General features: G+C 50.2%; 1 protein-coding gene across 1 annotated transcript; it reads right to left on the bottom strand.

The window, feature by feature from the left end:
- Positions 1-200: 200 nt before the first annotated feature.
- On the bottom strand, positions 201-10,295 carry SLC16A8 (solute carrier family 16 member 8). Its single transcript, XM_034776744.1, has 4 exons — positions 10,008-10,295; positions 9,202-9,345; positions 6,940-7,809; positions 201-2,179 (listed from the first exon to the last, which is right to left on the bottom strand). The coding sequence occupies exons 1-4, from the start codon at positions 10,234-10,236 to the stop codon at positions 1,788-1,790; spliced, it is 1,635 nt and encodes a 544-aa protein (XP_034632635.1). The 5' UTR covers positions 10,237-10,295; the 3' UTR covers positions 201-1,787.
- Between the last annotated feature and the right edge of the window lie 510 nt (positions 10,296-10,805).

The raw sequence follows: 10,805 nt of genomic DNA, 5'->3' as shown, positions 1-10,805 counted from the left end.
AACAGAGCCACACAGAATATACTCTAAGGAATTAACTAATCTTGATGCTCCAACAATGGTCAGATTTGTTTGGGAGTTTAGATAAATTTTAATGTGAATACAATGCTAGTTGCAAGTTACAAGCTGAGCCTCTTACACAGACAGAGGGGGGTAGCTACAGTGCTCTTTGCCCCCCCCCCCCCCCCCCCATCTGTCTCACATCTTGGTTGCAAGCCCCCTGGCTCATTGAGGTCTTGTCTCTCCTTGAAAACTGTCCTTATTGCAGCAAATCAGTACTGCTTGCGTAGTAGCAGCTGGAGTGCAATCTTCTCTCTCTCCCCCACCAAATTCAGTTTAGCTGGGCTATCAGTTGGTAATGTCTGTGACCAATCCCTAGTTCATATTCAAGCCAGTGACCTGAAGTGAAATGCCTGTTCTGCAGCCCTTGAGATCCCTGCTGTACAGCCCTGTGGCTTCTGATCCCTTGGTGTTGTAATAGGGCCCTTGAGGTGTTGGCACGGGGTGTTTGAGGTAAAGTAATTCAGGAAACTGGAAGGAAGGGCTTTGGCTAGGAGTGTCATAGTAGACCCAGTTCTAAAGCGGATTAAGTGTGGTTTAAGTATGCGAGTGAAGGTTGTTCTTTTAGAATCCAGAAATCCATCTCTTAAGCCTGATTTACTACTTGCTCAAACCCTCTCATTCATTGCATCCTCTGGCTGCTGCTTGTTCTTCTGCCTGAACATTGATTCCTTTATATAAGGGGTTTTCTTTTAGTTAAAAAACACACATCCACCCCTCCCCCTTGTACCATTGCTGCCACAGGGATAATCCCTCGGGACATGGTGTGTTTTTTACCTGGGCTCTGGGAAGAGAAACTCTTCCTGCTCAGCGTTGTTCCCCCTCACATGTCATCTACTCTTGCCGTGCAGATTCAGCCTATGGGGAAGGGTCCTTGCTAGTATTCCTATCTGTAAAACTTTTTAGTGTCAGGGCAGTGTTAGCTAATGGCATTTAGTTTGACTGTTTCCTTGCTTGGTGCCCTTAACTAGATCTTTTCCCCCAGTTCCTCTTCCTTGCCCATGAAGCATCACAACCACTTCTTTTGGCCTGCCACCTCATCAGATAATTTCAAGCTGGGGTCAGAATGAAGTCCCTTCCCCTCACTTTTAGTATTGCCTAGGAAGGGGAAGGCTATACTTTTCTCTAAGGCATTGGTTGTGGTTGGAGGCAAGGTCAGAGAGATTATTGACATGAAGTATGGCAATTCCTGTAGCTGCCCTCTAGCTTTTTTTCCCCTACACCATCAGCTGCTTCCATGACAGCCTAAACCAACCTCCCTCCCGCCAAGTTCATAGTGTGGCCTCTTCTGCAGTCTATGAAGTGGGGTCTGTCCTGACAGCAGTAGCAGATTAGGAGAGGCATTGAAGACTGAGTAAATCAGATATGATCATAGAGAGCCCCTAACTCTGTCTTAGGGTGATAGTGTAGAGGGAAAAGTAAAGTTCTCTGGCTGCCTCTGCTGCTGTTTAAAAATATTTCCCAGGGACAGTTTGTAGGGGAGGCTGGTTTTCAGGGTCTTTGCGCCTGTGTTGAATACATCAGTGTATTTGCAGTATACCGTTACACAGACATTATATATATATAAAAATTCTGCTATTCGTGGAATCGGTCTCTTGTTCCTTGCAGCTCCCCCTTCTTCCCCAGCACACTCTCCCCTTCCAACCCATATTCCTTCCCCCATATACTTGTCTCCAAACCAGGCCAGTCACACACTTTAGCATTGTCTCTTAGTCCTGGCTTTTCACTTGCTAAAATCTCTCTCTCTCCACTGTCTGACCAGAGTTGCATTCACCTGGGACTGGCACTGCCCCCTCATCCGCAGGCTGCTCCACCCCATCTGCACTATGGTCCTCTGCTACGTGGTTCACCGCATCGCTGTCCATGACGACAGCAGTGTTGGTGCTGTGGGACAGGTGGTGGTTGTCACCAGCATGATCCTCCACTTCCTGCGCATCTGACTCTGCCTCTTCGGTATCACTGCCACCCCCTACCGAAGGGGTCTTCTCTGGCTGGGGTGTCTTCTTCCCCTGATTCAGGCAGCAGTAGGTGGCCATGGCCAGGAAGAGGGAGGAGAGTACAACTTCTGAGCCAGCCAGGTAGAAGATGATTGCGTAGTTCTTGAATGCATCCACCAAGCGTCCTGATAGTCAAATGAGAAATAATTAGTGTTAGACTATCAGTAAGTCTTTTCCAATGACATGGAAGTCGCTGAGATCAGCACCTCAATGAGCTCTCTGTGGCTGGGGAATAATTTCCTAAGGAAAGAGACTGAAGCCTTATTGGGATATTCAGAATTACACTTGCCAAAACCCTGGACAATATACAACAGAAAGCCATTCTGTGTTGGCTGAGAAAAACAGACAGGATGTGCTCCAAGAGGTGAGTCTGTGACACTGCTTGTAGCTACTAATTTGCCTTTGTTCTGTACGTGTTAAATAATCATGAGACCGTGCTGATGTGGTCTGACACTGCTCCAGTCCATCTTCCCATCATCATAGTATGACGACTCAGAAGAGGCAATGGAATCACATGCAATGCTGTGGCATAATGCTTGAAACCAATATTGGGGGAGCTTTGAATTGTCCCACAAGTTAGGGCTCATGGGATAACTCTGTGAAAGTCAGGATTGTCCTGTGTGTGTGGTGGGACCCTATATGTGACTCCAGGCTGGGTAAAGAGTAGGGAATAGTAGGGGGCAAATCTTAACACACAGCAAGCCCTGTCATCCCCTCGAACCTGCAGACCAAGTAGCGGCTAAGTAGGGTTATGCAAGCAAAGTGACACTTACTTTCTTCCCACTTTGGTTCTGCTCCCTTAAGTCAGATCAACTGCGTTTACCAAAAGACTCAAGCTTCCCCCACCATCAGGCCCTACAACTGCCAGGCATCATGGGCTAGATTCTGTTCTGCTTGGCATAGGCTGAACACATAAGCTTAGCCACTGTTCCATTCTGCCACGGTGACAGCTATTCCCTGGTTATCCTATTTTACAAACAAACTGCTCTCAACCTATAAAGATGGTCCCAACTTCATTGCTGCAGTACCCTAGGTCCCTCTCTCATCCCACTATTGTCCTTGTCCCTCTCCACCATTCTGTATTGACTTACCCAAATAACCGTAACCCTCTTCAAATCACGACTGGATGCCTTTCTGGAAGATGTGTTTGACTAAAGCATACGTTATTGGTCTCAGTGCAGGGGTAACTGGGTGAGGATCTCAGGCCAGCGTTATACAGGGGGTCAGATTAGACCTGTCCCTTCTGGCCTTAAATTCTGTGCATAAATGGAGAGGAGACAAAGCATCTCCCCCTCTCCAGGCAGTTCAGATCCCCTCGTGGTCTCTTCCTTCCCTTTTCTTTCTATTGCCATTTCTCCCATGTTCCTTCCTTGAAAGGAGCTGCTCCGGTGCTGCACACAATGTTCAATAAAGGCCTGTTTCTCCCCCCTTTGTGTTTTTGGCTGTCATATCACCAAGCTCTGGATACTGACAGGCCCACCAGCAATGCTGAGCTAATGTCCCCTTCCCCTGCCACCACAGCTGCTTCATTAAGCCCCATGAATCATTACCTCTGTCTCACAATCTATTTCAGAAATCTCCCTGAAGTGGGCCAGTGTCCACCTGCTTGGGCCTGCTACTCCCCGTGGGAAATAAGCGTGTTCCTGTTTGGATCAGAGAAGAGGAGCCAGGTACTGTTGTTGTTAGTGAGGGTTCTCACAGTGACCCAAATTAAGCCATAGGTCTGGTCCTTTCCTCCCCACAATCAGTGTAGGACTGGAAGGAACCACAAGAGGTCATCAAGTCCAGTCCCCTGCTCTGAGGCAGGACTAAGTATTATCTAGACCATCCCTGACAGGTGTTTGTCCAACCTGCTCTTAAAAACCTCCAGTGACAGAGATTCCACAGCCTCTCTAGGTAATTTGATCCAGTGCTTAACCTCCCTGACAGAAAGATTTTCCTAATGTCTAACCTAAACCTCCCTTGTTTTTGCCTTCAGAGGCTCTAGTGCAGTGGTTCCCAAACGACTCCTTTGGCATCTTACTAAGGGTCCCGGACCCCTATCATTTCTGGTGTGACTGGAACACCCCGGCCAGTGTGAGCTCTCACTCATGTGTGGTGTGTGAGAGGTCACGCTGTGCGGAGGATACCATCTGGAGAACAAAATGGTGTCCTCCATGCAGCAAAAATGCGGGAATGCTGTTCTGGCACATTCTGACCCTGTCTCAAGAGATGGATCCCCATGTAATCTACAGGGGCTGGGAACTCCACTTTGGGAGCCTCTGTGCTAGTGGAAGGTTTACTATGGACAAGAAGCTGGATAGGAGTCAGCAGTGTGCCCTTGTTGCCAAGAAGGCCAATGGCATATTGGGCTGCATTAGTAGGATCATTGCCAGCAGATCGAGGGAAGTTACTGTTCCCCTCTATTCGTTACTGGTGAGGCCACACCTCGAGTATTGCATCCAGTTTTGGTCCCCCACTACTGAAGGGATGAGGACAAATTGGAGAGAGTCCAGCAGGCAGCAGAGGCCAACAGAAATGATTAGGGGGCTAGGATACATGACTTACGAAGAGAGGCTGAGGGAACTGGGCTTATTTAGTCTGCAGAAGAGAAGAGTGAGGGGGGATTTGATAGCAGCCTTCAACTACCTGAAGAGGGGTTCCAAAGAGGATGGAGCTCGGCTGTTCTCAGTGGTGGCAGATGACAGAACAAGGATGCAATGGTCTTAAGTTGCAGTGTGGGAGGTCTAGCTTGGACAAGTGGACTGTAGCCCATGAAAGCTTATGCTCAAATTTGTTAGTTTCTAAGGTGCCACAAGTACTCCTGTACTATTTCACTAGGAGGGTGGTGAAGCACTGGAATGGGTTACCTAGGGAGGTGGTGGAATCTCCATCCTTACAGGTTTTTAAGGCCCAGCTTGACAAAGCCCTGGCTGGGATGATTTAGTTGGGAATTGGTCCTGCTTTGAGCAGGGGGTTGGACTAGATGACCTCCTGAGGTCCCTTCCAACCCTGCTATTCTATGATTCTATGGTTGGCACAGCATGGGGAGGAGCTCATTCATGCTGTGTTTCATGCACTGCCATGTCATGGCTGGAGATATGGGTTCAAATTTTGGCTTAAGGAAAGGAGCAGGGGGAGGGGGATGTCAGTCTGGGCCCTGGTAGGCATTTGCCTACAATACACCAGAGATGCCTCAGGGAATAAATTATTCATAAGTTTGCCCTGGTTTTCCTGTTTGCACGTTATCCACTAATAGACTTTGAGAAGGACTGATCACGTTCTTCAGACACTTTATGCAAGCTACTCCCTCCCAAGGGAACAACTATTCACTAGTAGTTACATATTATTGCCACTCCATAGGTGCTGGAACTAGGGGTGCTGCCGCACCCCCTGGCTTGAAGTGGTTTCCATCATATCCAGGGTTTAAGTTTGGTTCAATGGCTCTCAGCACCCCCACTATACAAATTGTTCTAGCACCCCTGCACCACTCCCTTATTGAAGGAAAGACTTTGAATCTTCTCTCTAAAAAAAGATTTGGAGATAGTCCTGTGCACAATTCTGGCAGGGATGTATTGCTACAAACATTCATGAGACTCGTGCTTTCTGCAAACAAAAATAGTCACGCTCATGAATATGCACAGCAACAAAGCAGAAGGGCTGTGAATACTAATGAGAAGCTGCTGGTTTTAGTCACGTTAATGTTCACAAATGGTTTTTGCCAGGCTTTAACAACAACATAACCTTCTCTTCTTACCCATGCAAAGCAATAGCAGGGGGTGCTGTTGGTCAGGATTAAGGGACGCTGGGGGTAGATCCCACTATAGGTAGCCCTAACTAAATGCTTGTAGCTGCTAATTTTTTATGAGCAAAACTACTAGAATTCACAAGAAGAATCTCTCAGCACACCGTTTATATCAGTTTTGTGGTGAACAGGGACAGCTTTAGGCCAATTCCACCAATTCCCCCGAATTGGGCCCCGCGCCTAAGAGGGTCCCACACCCAGTGGCAGGGCCACCCAGAGTGGGGGACAAGTGGCCGAGAATCCCTTCCCTGGCTAGAGGCGCCTTTTTAATTTTTACTCACCCGACGGTGCTCTGGGTCTTTGACGGCACTTTGGCGGCGGGTCCTTCACTCACTCCGGGTCTTTAGTGCTGCCGAAGACCTGGAGCGAGTGAAGGATCTGCCGCCAAAAACTAGGAGCGCGGCCCGGTGAGTACAAGCCCCACGTGTTTTTTTTACGTTTTTTTTTTTTTAGTCATCCCTGTTGGGGCCCCGTCAAAACTGTTGGAATCGGGCCCCGCACTTCCTAAAGCCCTGGTGATGAATTGGGTTGTACTCAGATTCTTCATTTCAGATTGTCTTTTTTTTATAGAGACAATTAAAATGAAAAACCAGCTCAGTGTTTTGTATACTTTGTGAAAAACTGATTAAAAAAAAAAAAAAAAAAAAAGAGAGAAGTGTGTATTACCCCCCCCACACACACACACACACATAATAAAGCAGGGGTACCTTTCCCTCCCACTTGTGCAAACAGAGGCAATGAAATAGTCCCTCATTCATTCCTCTCTAAAAATAGGGGTTGAACTGTTCAACTCCTTTCAGTTCTTCAGTTATCTGCTTAGATGTCCTCTCCCTCAAGGCATGAAAGAGGTGCAGCCTCATGAACCCTTCAGATGCCAGGTACTGATCCCACCCCACCCTGATATCTAGGATGCCATTGGATGACTACGGATACCATTCCGCCAGTCAAAAGTTAGAGCTAGAAATATGCAGTTAAAATGTCTGGATGCCTCCAAATTCTTGAGAGGACTTAACCATTAGTGTTACCCTGTTGGTCAAGAGTCCCAGTGTCAGGCCGGGAGGGCAGCTGGGTGACCGACAGCTCTCTCAAGCACAAACATACCTGCTGAGGGTGGCCCAATGAGCACAGCAATGGCTTCGATGAGCAGGACCAGCCCAATGGCACTGGAGAACTTCTGGGATCCAACAATGGCCATGAGCACCTCAAACTGCAATGCACCCACCATGCCGTAGGAGATGCCAAAGAAGATACAGAAGATGACCAGTGCCGTGTAGGTGTTAGCCCTGGCGCTGCAGATGTCTGTCAGGCCATTGAAGAGCATAGCAAAGCTGAATAAGTAGGCAACATGGGGACGCATCCACTTCATCCCGGCTAGCATCCCACAGGAAGGGCGGGCAAAGATGTCTATGAAGCCAATGATGGACAGCAGGAAGGCAGCTTCTGTGTCTGGCACTCCTATGTCTTTGGCATAGTTGACCAGCAATATGGGGGGCACAAAGAGACCCAAGACCATGATGAACTTAGCAATGGAGTAAATGACAAACCCCCGGTTGGAGAAGATAGAAAAATCCAATAGCTTCTTCCCTTTCCTAGACTGCTGCTGCTTCTTGGTTTTCTTTGATTTTTTGGCTCCATCAATGGTGCTTATGGCCTCCTCTGCCCTTTCCCCAATGGGCAACATCTCCTTGGCTTCATATTTGTCCTGAACTCTCTCCATCTTCCGCTTCATGCCTGCCTCGAGAGGCCTCATGACTGCTCCACAGGTGCAGCAATTGAGCAGCAAACCCCCCATGATGAGGAATCCTCCTCGCCAGCCAAACTTCTCAAGCAAGACCTGCCCCAGCGGAGAGAGGGCAGAGAGGAAGACAGGGCTCCCGGCTGCAGCAAGCCCATTGGCCAGAGGTCTACGTTTGTCAAAGTAGGTGCCCAGCATGATCAGGGAGGGCTGGAAGTTCAGAGCCATACCTAGACCTGTGGGCAGGGGTAGGGGAAGGAGGAGATGGAGAGAGTAACGGGTGTGAGACAACAGAGACAAGAGGACCACAACAAATGCAAACCTCTCAGAGATTCTGCATGCACACCTAGCCCAAAGACTCCATCATGTAGTTTAATTCTCTTCCCGAGTCTTAGACTCTCCCACGTGACTTACTGTATGAAACTCATACCAGAGGCAGGGCTAGGTCCCAAAGAGCTTACATTGCACTGGGACGCCCACTGCCACCTGCCTTTGGCTACCCCATTCTAACTGGCAGGCCTTCCCTGAGAGTCTGTATCAGGACTGCTCCACCATCACCTTACTTGGGCTATTACCCTTTAAACTCTTGATCAGTCCCACTGTGACCCCCACCTCAAGCTGCTCCATTGTCAGATTGCATCCAGAAGAGACAATATTAATGGACCAGCGGGTTTTTTTCTGTTATGATGGGTTCTTCTTCCTCCTAGTGCATGTGTCTCTTCCCACGCACTCCCTCAGAGCTCAGTGGTTTCCCCCCACCCCATGCCCCAATGACTCTGCCTCTGTATGAAGACGGCTGTGTGGAGTTCCCTCTCGAGCCCATCCAATCTTGCTAAATGAATTGATGAGCCAGACCCTTAAGGTGTTTCTCCCGCCAGCCACTGAGTTCTGAGCAGATCATCCTCACAGTGCTCTCAGCCTTTGCCAGCCAGAGAACAAGGGTCCTGGACACTGAGGTCCCTGGGCCAGCTCTGATTCCATCTATGCCACTCCAGATGGAGGCAGGCAGAAGGCTCAGTCACGGCCCGGACCCCTCCTCTTGCCTCCTCCAGCCTCAAGAGCCAGTGCCATAAAGCTGCTGCCATGGCAGGCTGTCCTCCCAACAGCCACGTCAGCTCCCTGAGCACATCCACAGTAAGGAGAAAACCCTCTTCCCTTAGCAACCAAACTGTTTCTCCAGAGCAAAGGGGGGGAAAAACCATGTCATGAAGCTGTGTGTTTCTCGCTCAGTCTCCACTTCTCTCCCATATGGCCATGTAATCCTTCCATGGACTTAGATCCCTTTATTTCTCCATCATCCCTGCCAGTGTTCCTCAACTCCTCACTCTGCCTGGTCTCCCTCAGGTAGCAGCTTGCCAGCCTGAACTGCATTTAAGCATGTGTCTTGCTCACACAGATCCAGTGGAAGCACAGATAGGGCCTCTCTATAAACACCCCCCCCATCTCTCCCTCCCCTCTCTGCCTTCACATATATACACATCTCCAGTCACCATGGTAGTTAGACATCATCTATGTCCCTTCTGTCTCTATCCCTGCCTATGTCATCCTCCCACCCCCAGCCCCAAGCTGCTGGGATCCGATGGGTGCACTCCCACAGCTGCAGCGCTCCCCCTCCGTAGGGCTCTCACCTGTCAGCATGCCAGCCGTCAGGTACAGCTCAATAATGTTGGTGGTGAAGGAGGCTAGGATCATACCGGAAGACGCCAGGAGCCCACCAACGAGCATCACAGGCCGGCACCCGAACTGGTTCACCATGATGCTGCTCACAGGCCCTGAATGGAAGCAGAGCAGCCAGTGAGAACCAGAGAAAACAAAGAGTTAGGGCAGCTACAACTGAGTGACTTCTCCACCCACCTGCAGCACGTGAATGCAGAATGCTGAGGCCAAAGGAAATCTCCCTCCCTCACCATCAGCTCTGCTCTGGAGGTAGAGAGTCAGCTCTAGAGTCCAGACAGAGTAGCCCTGTCTCCACACTGCCACAAGGCAGACCTGGCTTTGATTCCTTCTTTCCACGGGGCAAGAAGAGACTCGGTGTAACATGGAGACAGCTACACTTAGTTTCAGTGAGGGCAGCAAAAGGGAAGACAGGGACCCCCTCTGGCTGACCAAGGAATGGAGCTGATGAGCAGGCAAAGAGATCTTCAGGGTGCCCGCGGAGACATAGGGGATGTCTGAGGCATGGAGGATGTGGGGGCATAAATCAGCAACATTACATGCTCATCCCCCTTCTGGGAGGGGTGCTGGGGACAGAGGTCTCTGTCACCCTGCCCCAACTTCCCATTTGGTTTTAGTGCAGAGGAGGGTTGGGAAGCATAAAGAGACAGTTAAAGACCCAAAGGAGGCGTCCACTCTGTGCCGGGTATGGGTTTGAGCGGGGGAGGGCTAAGGTGGGGGGATTGTTGGAAGGGGGCCGGGCTCACGCTAGCATTCTCACCTGTGCCATACAGCATGGCCAGCATGATGGACGAGATCCAAGCTGTGTCGCTGTAGCCCACGTGGAAGTCGTGCATCAGCTCCTTGAAGTAGACGCTCACGGCCTTGGGAAAGGCGTAGGAGAAGCCGGTGATCACAAAGCAGCCCAGCAGCACTATCCAGCCCCAGCCACCATCTGGGGGCTTCACCGAAGCTGGCTGCTGGCCCTCCTCTGGGTCAGACCTCCCCATTTTCTAACTTGGGGGAGGGGACCCAAAGCCAAGCGGGGGTTGGGGGCGGGGGAGAGCGTGCAGTAGACACAGATCTCCAAGAGCTGCAGGAGGAGAAGAGCATATAGGACACATGGTTACAATGGCAGCTCCAGCCTTCCGCCCGGCGCTCTACCATTGCCTGTTGAAGTGTTTAAGTTCACTTGTGCCAGTATTTACTCCCGCCTGCTCTGACCTCTGCCCCCGCGTCACATGGAGCTGCAGCATGGGCTAGTGGCTAAGGCACTGAAGTGGGAGGCAGGAGACCTGGTGCTATTCCAAACTCTTTGCCACTGACCTGCTGGGTGACCTTGGGCATGTCCCCTCACCTCTCCTCTGTGCCTGGCTCCCCTCCCACTCGTTGGCTGCCTTGTCTAGTTAGGCTGGAAGCTCTTCAGGGTCTGTCTCTCAAGCTGTGTTTGCACAGTGCCTAGCACAACAGGGCTTTCGTTTGGGTTGGGGCCTAGACATGCTATATAACACCATGCATGCGCCCTGCAAGCACACTGCAGACAGTCCGCACCCCCCCCCCCTCACATGCACCCACTTTT

The sequence above is a fragment of the Trachemys scripta genome, chromosome 1 (assembly GCF_013100865.1).
Source record: "Trachemys scripta elegans isolate TJP31775 chromosome 1, CAS_Tse_1.0, whole genome shotgun sequence".
NCBI lineage: Eukaryota > Metazoa > Chordata > Testudines > Emydidae > Trachemys > Trachemys scripta.
The sequence above is the reverse complement of the archived record's forward strand: the minus strand, read 5'-3'. Positions and strand labels throughout refer to the sequence as shown.

What these genes read in the sequence shown, in the direction of transcription:
- SLC16A8 (XM_034776744.1), bottom strand. Translation starts at nt 10,236, where the DNA reads ATGGGGAGGTCTGACCCAGAGGAGGGCCAGCAGCCAGCTTCGGTGAAG. An exon ending in GACGGCTGGCATGCTGACAG is followed by an intron (nt 7,810 to 9,201) that starts GTGAGAGCCCTA and finishes CCCTGCCCACAG; the next exon opens with GTCTAGGTATGGCTCTGAAC. An exon ending in CATTGGGCCACCCTCAGCAG is followed by an intron (nt 2,180 to 6,939) that starts GTATGTTTGTGC and finishes TTTGACTATCAG; the next exon opens with GACGCTTGGTGGATGCATTC.